Source organism: Orbicella faveolata, unplaced genomic scaffold (assembly GCF_042242905.1).
Source record: "Orbicella faveolata isolate gen_17 unplaced genomic scaffold, um_ofav_v1 contig_24, whole genome shotgun sequence".
Classification (NCBI taxonomy): Eukaryota; Metazoa; Cnidaria; class Anthozoa; order Scleractinia; family Merulinidae; genus Orbicella; species Orbicella faveolata.
The window spans coordinates 33,027,217-33,046,506 of NW_028301552.1; the positions used below are offsets into that span (position 1 = coordinate 33,027,217).

General features: G+C 39.8%; 2 protein-coding genes across 3 annotated transcripts; both read right to left on the reverse strand.

Moving 5' to 3' along the window:
* Positions 1-2,886: 2,886 nt before the first annotated feature.
* LOC110056130 (uncharacterized) lies at positions 2,887-8,972 on the reverse strand. The gene is made up of 4 exons (XM_020762576.2): positions 7,977-8,972; positions 6,344-6,625; positions 5,261-5,539; positions 2,887-4,585 (listed from the first exon to the last, which is right to left on the reverse strand). The coding sequence occupies exons 1-4, from the start codon at positions 8,513-8,515 to the stop codon at positions 3,976-3,978; spliced, it is 1,710 nt and encodes a 569-aa protein (XP_020618235.2). The 5' UTR covers positions 8,516-8,972; the 3' UTR covers positions 2,887-3,975.
* Positions 8,973-9,058: 86 nt separating this feature from the next.
* On the reverse strand, positions 9,059-18,740 carry LOC110056131 (stress-induced-phosphoprotein 1-like). 2 transcript variants are annotated; one of them, XM_020762578.2, is made up of 16 exons: positions 18,675-18,740; positions 18,364-18,573; positions 17,042-17,183; positions 16,791-16,935; positions 16,341-16,420; positions 15,933-16,036; positions 15,144-15,270; positions 14,875-14,977; positions 14,462-14,582; positions 13,855-13,951; positions 12,795-12,919; positions 11,624-11,660; positions 10,953-11,056; positions 10,735-10,836; positions 10,542-10,612; positions 9,059-9,856 (listed from the first exon to the last, which is right to left on the reverse strand). In XM_020762578.2, the coding sequence occupies exons 1-16, from the start codon at positions 18,723-18,725 to the stop codon at positions 9,784-9,786; spliced, it is 1,692 nt and encodes a 563-aa protein (XP_020618237.2). In that variant the 5' UTR covers positions 18,726-18,740; the 3' UTR covers positions 9,059-9,783. The 2 variants fall into 2 exon arrangements, with proteins under 2 accessions (XP_020618237.2, XP_020618238.2); XM_020762579.2 differs by having other exon boundaries at positions 16,341-16,417; positions 18,675-18,713.
* Positions 18,741-19,290: the final 550 nt, after the last annotated feature.

Sequence of the window (19,290 nt, forward strand, 5' to 3'; positions counted from 1 at the left end):
AATTCTTGTTTGTTTTGACCAGATTTTTGTAGCCTTACCACTTTAAAATGGTCTACGCGGCCCCTGACCTTTTTCCCCTTTTTTGTCATCAGCTGTAACTTATTTCTCAGGCTAGGCCTACCGTCCACACTAATCCGTCACGGATAGATGGCTTTTCGAAAATGTTCTTCAAACTGGAGGAATTTGAAAAAGCCGACTTTGCGTTTTAGCCAGTGTGGACAGAAAACATTTTAAAAACAAAGCTTTTCGAAAACTACGAGGTTAGTACGATAATTATGGTATTTCCCTGGCCTAGTTTTCCTCAAACACAAATCCAAAATGACCGGTGATCGTTGCGTTTTCAAATTTCTCCAGCGTAGTGCGGACGGAAAACATTTGACGCGTTTTCAGAGTGTCGCCGTCCTCAAACTTCTCCGGCGTACGTAGTGTGAACAGGGCGTTATTAGGTAGTATATATAAGGGTCGCGAAATTAACACTGCACGTACCTAGTAAGACCATAGTAAAGTTAGAAGCTGCCCAGAATACGGGAAAAAAAACGTTGCTTGAAAGACGAAATATAAACTGAACTATCCGAGTATTATGAACCTAGATACTCGAAACCAACTCGATAACAGAGGCCGACCGACGACCGAAAACGACCCAGTGATCGTTTCTTTCCACTGAAAAATGAATTTTGCCGCCATTCCCGCAAATCATTTTATCAGTTTGATTTTAACGCATTTGTCAGATTTGTAGCAATTTGCAGCAATCACTTCTCCCCTTGCCGTGCCTTCTAATTACTTCTGTGGAATTGATCAAACTTTTACTGATCCAGACCTACAAAAGATCCAGCACTCGTCACTGGCTTGTGAGGAAATGTTTTCGTTGGAGTCCTAGACTCCACCCACATCACCGGTCATTTTGGATTTGTGTTTGAGGAAATATCTCGGTCAGGGAAATCACGTGATTTTCGTGACACCATCGCTTTCGAAAAGCTCCGCTTTCAACATGTTTTATGTGCACAAGAAACCCAGCGTTTTCAAAATCTTCTGGTTTGTAGAGCGTTTTCGAAAACTGCCTTCATTTTCAGAAGGCCTAACCGTAGAAATAAAGCTGCGTTTTTAAATTTCTTCGGCGAAGTGTTGACGCTGCTTTAAACAGCCGGGATAAATTAGCCTTAAGCTATTCTTGGTTTTCACCAGTCATGTGATAAAACTAAAAATCGTAACCATTCAATAAATAAATTCAAGAATCTAGGATATGATAGATGATTGCTATATAAATAACCTCGCCAAGAATCAGGTTTCTGCTGTTGTTCATTCGCCTGTTATTCGCAGAAGCGTGTCGTCCAAATTTATAGAGCTTTGTATGGAGACGCCATGTTTGTGCCCTTCGGAGGGGCACAAACATGGCGACCGTAAAATAACAAAAACATCCGTCCTTGAGTTTTGCTATTGAAACGAACATTTTTACTCTAGTGCTCCGACACATTGAAATAAATGCTTCTTCTAGTGCAAGCACCGTTTATTTAACAAAAACTAAAGCGATAACTCGTCTTTTGACCTACGCGACAGTCTTTTCTGGCCGCCATTTTCATGTCACGCAACGCAAAAGCTTGGAGTGCTCTGTTACAAAAAGAAGAACTCTGTCGAGCTAAAACATTGCCAAACGTCACGTTCCTACAGGGCCTTTTATCTGATGAAACTAAAACCTCAGAAGGAAGGATAATTTCTAATTTTGGAATATGACTACGTCACATGAAAACCAAGAATAGGGCTTGGCACAATAAAAGAACCATTCAAAATTAATTTCGCATTTGCATAGCAGTTAGATATGTAAATTTGCGAAACTAATCAGCGGGCCGTTGCTGTAGTTGCAAGCTATTGGTAGGTGAAACAAGCCGCGATAACAAGAATAGGTATGATCTTTGGGCAATAGTTTGAATCCCTTCGGAGATCAGAACGGTAGAATCGACAACAAAGGTGAGAGAGGTCTGTAAAAGACGAGAACAAGAACTCTTTGCCGATCAGTGTACCCGAGAGACGAAAGTTTAATAACGCCAAACTGCTGAAAGAATGGCTGTTGTATTACTTCACCTGTTTTACGTCGGTGGCTTAGCGACCAACGGTTATTTATTTTTTCGACTGTGCAAATCTTGTTCGGCATCAAACCGCTTTGACACCGTCGCAAGAGTTCAATTACTTCTAAACATTTGCAACATTATAACGCACGCCATGCTTGAGGTCTCGAAGCAACATCTTTGGCGAACATTTTCGGCAGGTTCTTCGTTCCTCTCAATTTATCTCCTTGCAGCGTTGATGGTGTCGATAGCTGCTGGAAGACATCTTCGAGAACGATTCAACTCAAAGCTGAACATTGTCATTTTAATATTGATATCGTCCGGCTTGTTTGCTAAGTTCGGTCGAAAGTTTGAAGTATGTGCGAGCGACAATTGCTTTAGTTTGAATCTCGCTTACACAGAAGACAGTACCGCCGTTTCTTCCACTGCTGTAGCACACTTCTATCTTCCAACTGTGATTATCTTCTGTGCTTCATGGTATCATGGCCATCGCAAATACTTCTCAAAAACTGAAGAGCAACTCACCACGCCAAGCTTTTCTGGCTATCTCGCTCGTCTGGGTTCGAGTAGTGCTGTTTGGCTGTTCATGGGTTATGGAATTCTCGTTGTGGATGGAATTTTGTATTTCAACGAAAACTATGAAATCACCCTGCCTAATCATCTCTGTCGAATTAGTTGCCTTGATGAGGATGTGTATCTACTCCTGTCTATTTTTCCAGTCTACATGGGCCATTTTATAAAGAAAAGAGAAGAAAAACCGCAGAAACAACTAGAGATTTGAAAGGAAAGCAAGACTGAGAGCCGCGTGCAATTGAGAGACTAGATATGCAAATGAATTCTAAAGCTCGTCCATAAATCGTGAGTTTTTACATGCTGAGTAAAATACTAAAATAATATCAGACACTACAGAACCAACAGCTCTTTCAGAACTTTGATCACATGTTGTATTAAGTGGAAACATGGCAAGAACGTTTTCAGTTTATTTTTGTGTAGCCGTAGCTAGAGGAAGTACCGACCTCAAGAGTCCTCATGGGCCCGATGATGAGTGAGTGTAGGAAGCACTATAGCTACTTTGTCGATCCAGCGATTATTTTAACTGTCTAATTTCTCGCGCGCTGATTGACTCATTTTTATCATCAATAAGAGTACAGATAAAATTTAATTTATGCAAGCTTTTAAGTTCAACTTTCAGCTGTCAAACTGCCAACTTTTTAACCAATTAGATTTTATGAACTTTTTAAAGTAGCCAATCAAAAAGCGAGAAAAGCTATTGACAATGTTCGCGTTAGGCTCGATTACCAGCCTCTGTTCGGGAAAAGAGCCCGTGCTCCTCCCCAGAAGAAAGCGGCGGAAATCGAGCCTATGTTCGCGTCATTTTGAATAAAATTCACTTATCTTTGTTTACGGCAAGTTTACAGCGTGTTTTCCCCTCATTTATTCCCGGGATTTGACCGTTTTGGGGTCTTGTTATTGTAAAAAACAAATTGACGTCAGTTTTTTTATGCGCCTGTCCTCTTATTGATGATAAATTGCGTCATAAAATTGTGAAAGTGGCTGTGGAACCACGAGCTTGCGATTTGTTAACGCGATCACGCGTGGACGATACCACGCGCGAAAACGTCTTGCCCGCTTGAAGGTTTAAAATGGAATCAAAGTGTCTGGCATAAAATTGTGGTGACAATATTTACGCTTTCACTTTTTTTTTTCATTTATATGCTTTTAAAGTTTTGATATTAGCAGCTTACTAAATCTTTTCAATTCCAGTGAATGCAAATTAAAAAAACCTGAACAACAACAAGAAAAACAGAAACAACTAAATATTAAATACTAAATATTGTGATATGTCATTAGCAAGCGGTCAGTTATCTGCAACTAATACAAAGTTTGCCCTCTACCGTTAAGCTTAATAACAAGCTCATAAGCTGTATACCACGTCTAAGCCATTCTTAAAAGTTAGCACAGATTTGGCAGCAATTTTCAAAGGCGGAGGTGAAAGGCTCTTGAAATTTGCCAAACTAGCACGTAGCTTGTCCCTATCATCGCTGTTTAGATGCCACAACAGGCAAACTAAGTATGGAAGCAGGTTCTCTGACAATGCTAACTGTCGGTTATCTTCGATAGAAAGCATGTGGACCAGCGAAAAAATCCCGAGCCTTTGTGTTGCCATAGAACCAGGCCAGGGGGGTTGGTCACTTCTGCTCGAACTCTCACTGTGTCTGTCTGATGCCGCTGACTTTTCGCCATCTGTAGACGCTTCAAGCGTTGTAGTGGTAGCGTTTGTGCTCTTCCAGATGGCTTGGTCAGCAGGATTTTTCCATTTCTTTCCTACAGCAAAAGCAAGGTGAACGAGTGGCACTATTGTGACCCAAACAAAACTCAGAGACTCTTCCCATTGTGAGATTTGACTGGGTATATGCTTTGCTAGGAACATGTCAATAAGTTGATCAACAGCAACACCAATGTCTCCATCAAGCGCTACAAGAGGAGACGAACGCATTCGAGCCAAGAACAGGCAACAGTAGTACCTAACAAAAAAACAACATTAGAGCGATTTTCAATTGAGTGTCGAAAAGTAATTGGTTCTCATTACTACGCTACACGATTGGCCTAACAAAACTCGCGCCAATTTGACATCCAATCAAAAGTAAAACCAAAACCAATCGCAACACGCTCGCGCACGTTTTTCCGCGCTTTGCTTTTTCTGATGTATTTGCTTCAAGTTTTGATTGGTTCTCTGGGATGTCTGCGTCCTTTGTGATAGGCGTTAATATGGCTTTTTACAACCAAAAAATGATCACTGGTAAGATAGAACTCTGGGTGACGTTGAAAGATGTTGTGCAGCTCCGCTACTAGGGGACACAGACTGACGAGTCATTGCTACTGAAAAAGGAGCCAAAACTTGGCAAAGAAAAGTGTTGAAGCCTGTTGAAGCACATTATTTTAATTTTCCAAAGTACAAGCTGTGCAGGTTTGTAGTGGATCACTCAAATATCAAATGAAGGAGTACATGGAAAAAAGCCCTAACTGACCCTTGATTTAAAGTCAAATTCTCCTTTCTTCATAGAAGAAATTAAGTGAAAAGCAATTTGCTAGAAGAATCTTGCAGTCTATCAGACGTCACTTAGGGTCTTTTTCCATGTACCCCTTCAAATGATATTCTGTGCCTTTTTTAAGTTCACACTACCTGGGTATTTTCTTACCTGAGAGGCGTGTCATAATCTTCCTCGTTGACAAAAAGGTTAGTAGTGATCTGGACCATTTTTCCCACTGCTCCACAATCCACAAATGATTGGGCAGATTTGACATTGAAAGTGCAGTAAAATAGAGTGATTGCAGCAAGCTGGCTGGAAAACAGCGAGTGCTGTGCACAACCTAATGGGCAACCCCGGCATGCGCAATGTATCACAAATAGAAACTTGTCAATCAGTTGTGGTGTTTTGGATACTAGCTCCTGTGTACTGGGATCTTGCTCCACCAAACTAGGTAAATAATAACAACATGTCAATAACATTTTACCTAAGATTAAATGATATTAATATGGCGATAGTCTGATATACTGAAGTATAACTAATGCTGTTTGTATTGCTATTGGCAAACCCAGGCAGTTTCTTTTTTTAAATATATTGTCTTGCTTTTGACAGAAGAGGTAAAGAAATTGGTGCTAATTCTAGTTTTTGTTAGTTTATTGTCTGTTCATTTTTATGTAAAATAATCCATCTATAGTTATTTAACATTAATTTTGTTCATTAAGAACTTCATTAAGAACATTAAAATGTCATTTTCTATAAATATTAAGGTCTGTTCACCCCTTAAAATAGTGGCATTTCATCCTGAACACTCTCAGTGAGACCAAAATCTCTGATGTACATCCGTAAGTTAGCCTGCGAACACAGATATATTTCCGGCTGTCACTTGGTTCTGCCGAAAATAATATTCTTCCTGACCCTCTCAAACAGAAATCCCTTCCCCCCAGGCTAAAGAGTAGAAAGGGTAGTTAAAATGCAAAAACATGTACACAAGAGGAAAGTAAATAAAATTATGACATGGCAAGATTTTCATCTTGTGCACTTGTTTACCACACAATGATTAACTAATGGCAGTAATAAGCCCTAAACTCCCATTGAACAAGATCCGTTATCCATAAAAATGACTGCACTTCTGGAATCAACCTTAACTCGGTGAACATGTGATTTGAAGAAAACTGTTTGGAAAGAAGAAGTAAAGCCAGGAGTGAAGAAGCAGTCTATGGGCTAACATTCTCATTTTTTAAATTATACACTCACCCTCCAAAGCATCCTATAGCTGCTTCATTTACACGAACAACCATTAAGTCCAGAGGATGGAAGTTCAAAGCATAATCTTCAACTGGAAAGGGGTATGGAAGCAAGAGGGCATCAATCACCAGGGGAAGAACTCTTTTTGACAAGACAAACTCTCTATCTTGAGGCCTCTCTGAGAAGGACCACAAAAGGTTTAAACAGTATTGTTGAAGAATTAGTAGTGCCCGATTTAGGCGCCACTTACGTAGTTCTAGGCCATCTTCCCTTGTGATTTCTTGCTGCTGTCTGTTGATCAAAACAGAAGCAGTAATTTTGACTGTTTCTAGACTCCTGACAAACAAACTAAATTATCTAAGATAAAATATATGAAAATTGTTTGCAGTACTTACTGTCATACATGTTGCTTAATACTGTACTAGAAGTCCTCTGTACACTGCTATACACTCTGCACGCTTAATGAATGCATATAATTTAATTAATTATTCATGACTCTTCTTGAATTCTCCATTTATTTTGCAAGGCTAAGAAAGTCTCCCAGTGGGGACTCTCATATAAAAAGGAAGGGGTGCTTGTCATACCTTTTAGGGGTGAAAAAAGGCTGCAGGTTTGGTACTTCTTAGGGTATTCAACTTCAAAAGGTCCACAATGGGAGTTTTTGCAGTACCTCTTAGGGAATTGAGCCAAAAAAATGAGGGTCAGTTAATGTACTGTTTTAGAATAGGTACCTCTAAGGGGTGAATCAAGTTTCGAGCCATCAGCCTACAAAACAGGGTCTTGGTACCTCATAGGAGTTCTTTTCAAAATTTCTGACAAACACCTGAGCCCTTTATATATGAGAGTTCCCCCCCCCCCCCCCCCTGGCAAAGTCTCAGGCTCACAGAAGATATATTAGCCTCGCCACCTTGCAAAGTCTAAAATTTACCATTTGCTACCCATCATGCTTTACAGCTTTCCTGCCGGGAAGAACTGTAGTCAAAAGACCATGTTCGATAACTAAATATTCTAACTTGGCTCCCAGGCTTTTTGGGAGAAGTTTGTCCTGAAAGCCTTGGAGCCATGCTAGAATATTAATATAACATGGCCTATTATTATGCAACTGCAGCGAATACCGTCCAAATAACAGTACAAATATACAGCGATATTGTACAGTAGAAAACCCTGTTTGCCAGACAGGTTGGTGCGCGCATGCAGAACTATCACACTGTCCCTACCCCTCTTTCACGGATAAATTTATTGACTACAGCAGTTGGATAATAAATCTCTTATTAGATGTTTTGGTGTGTAGTATCGCTGCATATTTTTACTCATTGTTGGTATTTTGACTTGCCCTACCGGCTCGTCAAAATACGGCACAAATCATAAAAATATACAGTGTTACTACATATCAAAACATCTAATAAGATATATTTATTACAGATTGTGACCCCCCCCCCCGTCCCGTCCCTCTCATCCCCTTAAAATATAAATATGGAATGACCTTTGATCCTCCATAATTCCTGTCAGCAATGCAATATCGTAACGTGAGAACTCTAAATGTAAATGAGCACAGTGGCAAATATTGCCAATGTTTATCTGCCTCTTGTAATAAGAATATTCTTTGTTTTGGTGGGAGTGGTAAATATTAAAAGTAACTTACTTGATCGAATACAGCTGCCGTGAAAATTTGAACACCTCCAAGAAAGTCTCAAACCCACCCTCTTGTACGAAAAAGTGCCTCTGGGCAACGGACTTCAAGCATTTCCACGGATGAAAGAAATCGTTTGTGATGTTCTCCACTGCAAACACTACCGGGTGAAAGAACTGCCAAAGGCCACGATAATCGTTTTCTATTCGCTGTAGTCCAGGCAGCCGTCTTTCGAGCTTTTCTACAATTTCTTTAGCGGTCATCTTCAACGCATTCAATTCTTTTCTCATCCCCTTGATATCCGCTGCAGCAAGAAAATACAGCTCAAAACAGTCACCTTCCCGAAAATACAATCTGCACAGGGGGATGTTGTCATCTGTTAACATCCGTCCCTGGTACGAAAGGCGTTGATCACAAACTGGTGCTTGGATGGTATCTTGAATGGCCAGCTTTACATCTCCGATGCTGGTCGTATCAATATTAGGGAATGTCAGTTTGACTCTTCCAGTTTCACCTTGATATTCACAGTTGTAGTTCACGAACGCGTCCATGACTTAGTTCGCTAGGTCGCCGAATGACTTCGACGAAGTTATACACACTCGGTATAAAGCGCACTAAATTTTGGGCATTCGAACTGTTGGCACTGAATGATGCTAAGCTTTAAAAGATTAACAGCTGATATCAGACCGGCAAATTTTTCCGCAATTTTCCGCTAGGGGCGCGATTCCCATCGTGCATTCCAACAAAATCTTAGTGCAACGTCACGCGTCGCAACGCTACTCTACACTGAGATGGGTTGCGTGACGTTCCAAGAAAGGGGAGCCGATATTCAATCATTACTGAAGCAGACCCAGCCCTAAATTTTAACCAGTGTTGGTCTGTTGCTGAGAGAGACCCTTTCCCGAGAGCGCAGGGTTGCGTGACAGAGAGGGGGCCAGAACTGGTCAAGGAGCACAACACGAAGTTCTCTTCTTCTTACCCCTCTCAGTTTTTCTTCTCTACTCCCCGCCACCCCCGCCCCTCGCTTCACTCGTGCTCCTCTCTAGAGACACAAGTTTCTTGTCGCGCATAAAGAGAAACAAAAGACAACGATAGCAACTTGAAGAAGCATTTAATGACAAGCCAGACTATTCCCACTACCACAAGCTGTAGGTTTAAATTGTTCACAAGCCGCTTTTAACGTTGTTTTCTAACGCCAGAGCCAACACACGTTAAACTTAACGACCGCACTAGTCACATAAGCGCATCACAGAGAACCACTTTTTATTAATAGTGCAACCTTAGATTCACAACCTTAGATTGGATCTGAATTCTTTTTATCATACACCATGTCCATTACTGAGCCGTCTCGCCACCAGTCATTTGGCTGGTCACGCTAGGGACCGCCCAAACAACGAAAAAATTCAGCCCGTTCCACAAGGTTTGTAATTCGTATTCCGCGGTTGCACTGTGTGACACGTCGCCTCGGGAAAATCTCCTACAGTAAAACCGTTTAAGGCGAGGCAAACCATTATTGCCCTAAAACAAAAAAACGAAAATTATCTCCGCCGCTTTCAAATTATGTTAAAAAGTCAATCGCGCTACAAACGTAATCGAGCGAGAAAAGCAGGCAAAAAACTTCGCAAAGTTTATTTTATAAGGGCTACATTCTCTTACTTTAGACACGTAGTTGTTGACAGTTTATTGGTATTGTTGTAAAGAGTAATTAAGTTGTTTGTTTATCACTCTAGGTCAGATATGGTTAAAGACACAGCCTTTGTGCGGAGACAGTTCCTTGAAGTGTCTTCACTGTCATAACGGTATCTATGAAGTGACTTGCTTAGCGAATCTGCAAGATTCCTGCCTCGTAGAGCTTCTGTATTCTGCTTCGAATTTCGGGATTTTTCAAATGTCTAAAAGAAACAAAACCAAAAATAATTAATTACGGAAAGTACATAAAAAAAATTGTACAAACTCCTCGCGTTTTGAACAGAAGAACGACAGATACCAAGGAGAAAAGAAACGGCAATATGGAGCAAACCATTTAAATACCCCCCGCGGGAACTTCCATATAAGAAAGGACGGGGGGTGCCCGTCGGAAATTTGAAAAGAATCCCTAAGAGGTACCAAGATCCTGTTTTTTGGGTGGGGCTTGAAATGTTTTTCACCTCAAAGAGGTACCGATTCTTAAACAACACATTATCTCGTGTCATAGTTTTTCGGCTCGATACTGTAAAGCGCACATCAAAAGCTCACGCTGTGGACCTTTTGAGGCTGGACACACAATGAGGTACCAAAACCGCTCTTTTAACCCCTAAAAAGTACAACGAGCACCCCCGTCCTTTCTATATGGGAATCCCCCTCCCCCCTCCGCCTCCGCCCCCCCCCCCCCCCCAACCCGGGTCTTATACGTAAAGCCATCGAGGAAACGTTTCAAGAGGCTCTGTTTGCTACGTGGTCCTAATTTTCAAGTCTGTGGATGAAAGTCTTGTGGCTGACCATCCAAATGAAACCTATATACTGACCAAGACTTTCATATCCTGCAGAAGATTGCGCTTATCAAAACCCCTGCGGTGCAGTAACCATTCAAATACTCACTCCTGAGCGGCTTTGGGGTCTTCCTGCATTTGATCGAGTATAATTTTCATTGCTGGGTCTGTAAGAATCTCCTGTTCGAACAACAAACAAAGAATTGTTATGTTTACCGTTGATCAAGTTTCAATAATATAAAGTTAGCACAGTTCATAAAAAGTCTTTTTTTAATTATTATTGTCACGTCAGTTCATTATACCTGTATTTCGGGATCAGCATTCGCCCGCGCTCTGATTTCCTCAGGGTCTGTTGGCTGTTCAGACATCGCCATGAAACATGCTCTTTTACCTTCAGTGGCTTCCTGGAAATTGAAAAGGGGTATAAGACATTATGAGAGGTATAAGACATTATAAAAGGTATAAGAGATTATAAGAGGTACTAAGGTGCAAACATGAAGAACTAAAAATAAGCTTTTACCTTGTTTGCGGGATCCAGCTCCAGAGCTTTCTGATAGGTTTTCTGAGCATCTGTGAATCTCTTCATCGCAAACAAGGCACCGCCTTTCCTTGTATAACCTTTGACTATTTGCAATAAAACAGAATTAAATCAAAATGAAGCAAGCTTTTCCCGCAAGAGCAGTGTTTCACAGCTTAAAAAGGTAGAAGTAGCCAGCCGGCGAATAGCCGAGAAACCAAGACTGAGGCCAGAGAAAGAAGAAAGCATAAAAATCTATTAGCCAATGAAATACAGCCTCGAGAGCCTTGAAATGGTTTTTTGGTGACTTGTATGTACTTGCGAGGAAACTTGCGAGTCTGTTTGGTAACCCAAAACAAGTATCTATGCAAGTTCAACTTGCGGCTTCTTGCAACTACTTGTGAATCTGTTTGGCTCTGCTTTAAACATACGGTACCATTCACTTTGAAAGCCGGTTTCACCAAGTTTTAAAGTTTCGCATTCACCTTGATTAAATGACAATTTTCAGAGACCTTGTTCTGTAGTTGGATTGTATAATAAAAACTGGAATCTCTTCCAAGCACTCCCACAAATAATACTGCCAAAAAACCGCACTTGTAGTTTTTCATCAAAGAATTAATTGCGCTAAAAATTCAGTAACAGACATGGGTAAATGAAAATTATGGCAAACTAACCAAATGTGGGGTCCAATTTGATACACATGTCACAGTCCTAAAATGGAGCAAAATTAAAATTAAAGATGAAAAATAAAATATAACTAATAATTAACACATCGATTAACGGGGTTTTCTTATAAGAAAATGTACTCATGGCATTCACTGGGACAAGAAAGGCTGGCCATAATAACGAGGTGAATGTATTAACCAGGTAATCTTAAGCCAAGGTTTTACTGTATATGCCAAGTGTTGCTTGTAAAACTCAACTCTCTTTTCAAACAATTTTTCTTACATTTTCAGACTGAAAATCTAAGCTCCCGGTGTACACATAGCATCACTGATCAGCCACCAGGTTCATTCAGTCCCTGCATGTGGGAGCCTGTAGCATTCAAGTCCTCTTAGCCTTCACTGCACTGTGATGCAGTAGAACCCCGCCTTACAGGCATTTTTGTAATACAGCCACATTTTACTGTCCATGAGACACGTTTGAACCTCCTGTAAGAAGACAATCATGCTGCCGGCGACACACAGACAATAAGGGGATTCACACTGACGTCATTGTTTACATTTTTGCTCATTTTGCATACCGCTTTGCATACAGAAGGAAACATGTTAGATATGAATTGATTCCAGGCAGCTAAAGAGCTAGTGAAACTTAATACATGGTGAAATGTTTAGCTCTTTGGGTGTAATATTCCAGGAGATATTGTCTTTCAAAAACTGCAAAATTTCTGGGTGGCAAAAGCGTTAAAGAGCTCATACATTCTTTGTAAAATTTTGAGTTTTTAAACCCGTGTTGAACAAAAATCAGGCTCATATTCATTGGCAGAGTTAATCTTACTATGACCTTTCAATATTCAGAACTGATTTATTTGTAGCTCTATCAGAAACTAAATTGCTTATGCTAATGAGGCAAATATTGTAAACAAGGATTCCCCTATAAAGAGCATACTTTTATTCTCCCATAATAAGACACCTAAAGGGGACACTTCTTGTCCCAGTGGGGTCACACTCCACTTATGGGAGGTTTGAGAGCACTTCATTTGGAGCCACAAAGACCTCACTCATTCCTTCCATCTTAGTCCAGAAACTGTGATATTACGACTGATGGTTCGCTTGTTTGCTGGTGGTGGGATCTAGAGCATTTCATTGTATTACAACTTACAGTATTAATATCTTGATACTGTACCTCTAAAGCTAAGTTGAATGCCGCCAACTTTTGATAACAAGCTGCCCGATTGCTGTACAGTTTTGCATTATTGGGATCTCTTTTGATGGCCTCCTTGTAATGCTTGAGTGCCTCAGGGAAATCCCCTGCAATACAGGCAAACTGCAGGTAAGAACATGATTTCCAATGTAGAGCTCCACATTGTGACCACTGGGGTCGCCAATGCAACCAATTTTTTTTCCCTGGCGACTAACTTTCCATGCTTTTCACTGATTGAAACTTTTTTTCTGGTGACTAAATCTGAAAACCTAGGGGCCAGCTAGCCCTGAGGTTTTTTCCTTAAAGTCAAGCCCTCCAATGTTCATAGAATCGTAGACCTGCAATGCATGTAGTCAACTTCCCGAGGCCAGGGCTGTCATTAAGTTTTGACTTCTCTGTAGCCTTGATCTTCACACCCCTAACAAACTTGTTACTTTATGGGTGAATTGTATCAATTACAGGCCATTCCAGCTGTACCATCATGGGCCCATCAAGCATGCTCAGCCGTGACAGGTGCTATGGGTTACAGCCCTTATTGACAGCCATGGAGGCTAATAGGCCTTGAATAACAGAAACTGCTGAATAAAGATAACAGCCTTAATCAAAACTATAACAAAATTCTCAAACGTGATCGGCTATCAGCAGCCCGATTTGAGCATTAATTGGACAGTGTACATGTTATGCTTGTAACTGGACAGTATGCGTAATTTTGCACACGCTGCTGTGGTGCACTTTGTCGAGTAAACTGCTGGGTTTTTCAGCATTCATAACGACATTTTAAAATTGTTCAGCACTCAATCGATGGTTTGTTAGTTTCTCGAATTTTGTCATAGTTTTGATTAATTGGTAACAGGACATCATGTCGTCTAATTCAGTCTGTAATCATACTCATGATTAACAAATCGGACTCCCGCTTCCCGGCCGTCCGATTCTGTTAATCACTCATATGATTACAGACCGAACTGGAATCCACTCAGTCCTATTAGCATTATTTATCACAGATACATTATTGAATTATAATGTATGTAGCCTATTAACTTACCTTTCTTAAATAAGTTGTTTCCTTTTTCTTTTTCTTCCTCTGCCTTTGCTGGGTCAATGTAGGCCAATCTTTCTTGCTCTTTCACTGCTTTCTCTGCCTATATAACCAAACAATTCTTCAAACACAACTTTCCTGTTCTTATTCCCATAGGAAGTAAGAACTAGCACGAGCTGCTGATGTCACGATGGCGTGAGCAAAGGGAATTAAATTTTACATTGTGATGATCAAAATAAACAAGTTGTTTTCTTTTTCTAGGAATTTTCTAAAAGACTTTGAAAACATGCTCTCCTTGTTTCTATCCAGTTATAGATTGAAACACTCATGGAAGTTTTAGAGAACTCAAAAATGCTATGGAAACATTCGCCTGTCAACTTGCGTTCCTACAGCATTTCTCATTCTCCCAAACTTCCATTCATGTTTCTATAATGCTATAGAAACACCATACTTGTTTTCTATTTCTTAAAAATTATAGACACTGCGTGGGGCTATGCAGACATCCCTCTCTGACAGAACACAAAAAACAAGCATTTGTCATTTTGAAACCTACAGAGCTAGAAACTGCAAGTCAGCCCAAGATCCAACCCTATCTATTGTGACCACAACCTACCTCCTGGACTTTCTGTAAGACATCAGGTGCTCTGTACTCAACTAAAGAGCTATTGTAGGCATCAATTGCCTCTTTGAGCTTTCCTTGCTTACTATAAGCATTTCCTATTCTGGCATAGGCTCTGTAAAAATGCACAAAATGCAATGCAGATCAGAGAAATCAACTTTAGCTTTCACAGCACCATAGAGCACAATTCTTAGAACAAATGCTTCAAAATAGTTAAGACATCCTGTGAAAAAAATTTTTGCGGTGCCATTGCCATATGGTAATAAACAAAATGGCTTCTTTAATTATCAATATGGCAATTTTTGTTCACTTCACATGACATGCAAAGAAACCTAGTTATTTTTAGAAATGCAATCACCAAGATTAAAACTAAAATATAATTTAATCACATTAATTCCACTACTTACTTTCCAATTATTTTGAATCCTGCCATTTGCTCCCTGCCTAACGTGATTGCCTTCTTGCACTCTTCAATACAGTCATCATACTTCCCTTGTTCAAAATAGACAGCTGAAAACAAGGCAGTGCTCTTCAATGTTTCCACCAAACTTTGAGTTGCAGTAATAGGGACAACTGTTTCGGACAAATTCTAGGGACAAACTTTTGGGACAACTTTTAGGGACCATTTTCAGACCAATTTTCGGGACCTTTTTATATTAATTGCATTCTTACTAACCTGCCCTGTTGGTTAGAAAGCTGACATTTGTAGGATCTAGTTCAATGGCCTTTGCATAGTGTGCAAGGGCAGTCTCAAAGTCTCTCTTTTTATAGGCAGCATTTCCCAGCTCTTTCTCTTCTAGGGACTGCAGAACAATTTAACCATTGGAACAATGAGAACAATATCCACATTAAGGCCTAATGTATAAATTCCATTTCAATCAGTACAAATGTATGTGCCATCCCAGAAAACCGGCTGAAATGACTTTGCCAGTACCAATGGCAAAGCAGAATATTTTGCTTCCTGGATTATCTGTGAGTCTCCCAGATACGGACTGATATCCCAGTCTTCTAAATGGGTCACCAGTATTTCTCAGACAATATGATAAGGCAAGCACACAAAATACACTTTTTATACATATTTTGGCACATTTTTGGCATTTTGTGATTGAACTGGCAGAGCTCTACTTTGAACAACTTTGTTTTACAGTTAAAGAGGTCAAATTGGCAATCTCCCAGGTTCAATTTTTTTAGGCTGTCATCTCTGCTTCCACAGTGTATTGCAAAGTAGTAGTCAAAACAAGTAATCTGGTAAGATTTCTATCTGAGAATGCATTTCACATGACTTAATAAATGGGAACTTTCAGTGGAAACTCCAGCAAAATCAGCAAAAGAAAGAACAACGAAATAAACAAGAGAGTGTTTTCCAGACACCTTCCTGGTCGGACTGTAAAATTCAATTTCGCTCCGAACAAATCTTCAAAATTTTGGATGAATGGAAAACCCACAATGTTAATGATACACAAACCTTTTCAACAGAAGCATCCACTTCAGGTTCTGACTCAGGTTCAGGCTTGTCAGTCTCCATTGGTTCACTGGCTGGTTTCTCTTCTGAGGTTGAAGGAGCAGGCTCTGTAATGAAAAGATAGATAGATAACTTTATTATTAAGTAAAATCATTGCCGCCTCCAAAGTGGCTGAATTGTGACATGTACTTTACAACTCTTTAAAATTACAAATATGTATCTTACTTAAGATAAAATCTAAAAATATAATACAATATGATGGAATATCGAAACTATATATAATTAGAACTATGCTTCATGACAAAAGTGTTTCTAACCCTATAAGTCTTACAAATTTTTCTCATGGGCAATCAAATTACTGTGTGTAAAGCAATATACACTGCAACTTGATTTGGTTTTAATTGCACTTGCCTTCACTGTCTGCAACATCTGCGTCAATGCCAAGCAACACTGCCACTGTTTGCATGATTCTGGGATCTTGGAGATGACTGCTAAAAATAAATTTATAGAGATTAGGAGCCAAATGAACAGATGATAGTGAAAACTCAGTTGATTGGTTTGTATAACATTAAGCTTCAAGAGATAGTCTCCATGATTGTGACATTAATACTTTCATAATTCCTTTTTGCTCAGAGTACCAAAGGAATTCTTAGGAGGTTGAAAAGTAAAGCAACTGACAACTAAAGAGAAACAAGGAGAAAATGACAGTAGGTCAAAATTGAGATGTCATTACTTCAAGCCTAAGTGTGGACATTTCTAAAACAATAATAAAATTAAATTTCTAACAACAAACATCCCCTGTATTTCCTGTAGAAGGAGTGCTTGACCAGTTTTGCTGTACAACTACGGAATCTAACTCACGTTTGAAGTAACTGTGGGTTAAGTCTAAGCTGTTCAATAGCAGCTCTGTAGTCCGGTTGATCCAGAAAAGCTTTGGTCTTAGGGTTCATAGCAAGGCGGACATACAAGTCAGGCATGGAAAACGGGCTCATCATGGGATTACTACCTGTAAATTGTCAAAAAGTAAAACCAAGTTAATTATGCTTATCCATTACAGAGCACTCTAGTCATGCTGAGATAAATACACATTAACATATCTTTAAAGTACTCACGCTGTGCTTGAGCTCTGGCTTCTTCTAGACCACTTTTCAGCTGAGCATTATTGGGGTCCAGCTGGAGTCCTTTGGAATATGCCTTTTCTGCCTCATTGTAGCGCTTCAGAAATGACAATGCTGCGCCAAGTCTTGAATAGCCCTTAAAAAGTCAACAGAATTTAGTAAATGAGAAGCTGGATCTATCTAAGCTGTCTTTCTTTCCGCACTCAATTGCAGACCCACTCCCAAAAAAATCTGAGATCTAACTTTATCATTACGTCGCAAGTGAGTAGAAGGCCTAGACGATGATGATGACAATAGTCATGATGACTATGATGATGATGACGATGACGACGACGACAATGACAATGATGATGATGATGATGTCACTTCTCTGTAGGTCTATGCAGTTCAGAGTGTGCTAAGATGCAGTCAAACCTCTCTTTAGAGGATCCAACATAAGTTTTTTCAATTACACATCCCGCCAATATTTTTGGCCCATTCCCGACATCCTGCCCCAGTCACAATATTGAGTGCAGAGAGAATAAAGGGGCACATATACCCCTTGATATATAATGCTGGTAACATGTAATCTGATCCCAAAACTTGACCTTAATAATCATTCTTACCTATTATTAAATTTGACAAAAGATAACAATTTATTATGTCTTAATAATTTTGAATTTGGTAAGCACGCTTTAATATCAATGTTAAAAAACAAAGTTTAAATCATTTCATAAATACCGTACTGGGCAATTTAGTGGATTAGTAATTAATAATAATAACTGGACCAAGTGGAGTACAATTTAGGGATAAATCACGCGAGTAATTTAAAAATCGGATGAGCGCTAAGCGCGAGGCCAGTTTGAAATCACTAGCACAATTACTCCCTGAATTGTATGGCACAAGGTGCAATTACTAATTAACTGTATCTGTAACAAATAATTTCAGAATGAAAAATGTCTTTTGAGAACTTCTTTTGAACGAAAACGTCTGTAGGGCTTTGCATAAGTTTTGAAAACTGTAGGAAACATTGCAAAGGAAGCCATTCAAGTACCCTTAATTGATGTGCAAATCAGGTGGGTGTCCAAGTACAGGCATCCAATTACAAAAGTTCAAATGGGATACCTGTAATTGGACACCCATGTGGTTCGTGTGCTGATTAGGTAACAAATAAGTGTGTGGAGAGCCAATCACGATTTGAGAATTTTGTTATAGATGCGATTAAATGTAAAATTACGTATACACTACAGTAAAACTATATCACCTTTTACAAAGTCTCTTGTACATGTACAAATTTGACACATTGCATAGTCAATAGGACATGTTTAAAGTCAAACCTTTCCCCAATCCGGCTTTAATTCCACACACTTTTTAGCATCAGTTAAGGCCTGTTCGTATTTCTGATCCTTGGCATATGCTGCCGATCGATTGCTGTAAAAGACGTGATTTGACGGATCAAGTGTAATGGCCTCTGTGTAGGACTCAATGGCCTTGGCGATATCACCAGCTTGAAGAAATGCATTTCCCTTGTCCTTGAATTGAGTGGCCTGCGATATAGTTACATTGTTATTTTTTATATTATCCTTAAAAATCTCATTTAAATCTGACGATAATGTAAGAAATGAAACTGGTATAAAAATGCAATTACTTTCGCTGCATCTCCATCCGCCATTTTGCTCTGCACGTGTTTACTGAACATGCGTACTAGGAAATTTTAAAGGTTTGGGGATCTGGGTTCTAGGGCGGTGTTGTTTCCGGAATGCCTAGAATATGGACAAGCCACTGTCCAGTGACTTGTCTTCTGTCTACAAACCCCCTGCCCCTCCAAGACAGGCGGAATCTGAAAGCTTGTCTTCTCAGCTGTCAGTTTAAGTGTCAGCCATTCCTGAACTGGTTACCAGCTGAACACTCTACAGACTCTCCTTATTTTTATGCACGTCGCCGTGACGGTGAAGGGCAGGAGAGAGATTGGGTGACTAGCCAGTCCCCGCTCCTTTAGAAGAAGCAAAAAATAAAAAAATTGACATAAATTGCGAACATTATAGGAGAAATGAAGGGAAACACTCCCGACAGTTACAACAATGTTATTTGTATTTTGTGGCATGGCTGGCTGGTGATGTAACAGTTTTAAATTAGATCCCAATTCTCAAATTGAAACAGTTTTGGGACATACCCCATTGATTCTAAAACGTAAAGGTACCGTCTTCACCCCGACTTAAAAAATCCTGAATCCGCCCCTGAAAGGTTACTTCAGTAGGGACTTG

What these genes read in the sequence shown, in the direction of transcription:
- LOC110056130 (XM_020762576.2), bottom strand. Translation starts at nt 8,515, where the DNA reads ATGGACGCGTTCGTGAACTACAACTGTGAATATCAAGGTGAAACTGGA. An exon ending in CGGCAGCTGTATTCGATCAA is followed by an intron (nt 6,626 to 7,976) that starts GTAAGTTACTTT and finishes TTTGATCAACAG; the next exon opens with ACAGCAGCAAGAAATCACAA. An exon ending in GATTATGACACGCCTCTCAG is followed by an intron (nt 4,586 to 5,260) that starts GTAAGAAAATAC and finishes TTTTTTTGTTAG; the next exon opens with GTACTACTGTTGCCTGTTCT.
- LOC110056131 (XM_020762578.2), bottom strand. Translation starts at nt 18,725, where the DNA reads ATGTTCAGTAAACACGTGCAGAGCAAAATGGCGGATGGAGATGCAGCG. An exon ending in CTTTCTAACCAACAGGGCAG is followed by an intron (nt 14,978 to 15,143) that starts GTTAGTAAGAAT and finishes CCTTGTTTTCAG; the next exon opens with CTGTCTATTTTGAACAAGGG. An exon ending in AGCTGGATCCCGCAAACAAG is followed by an intron (nt 10,837 to 10,952) that starts GTAAAAGCTTAT and finishes TTCAATTTCCAG; the next exon opens with GAAGCCACTGAAGGTAAAAG.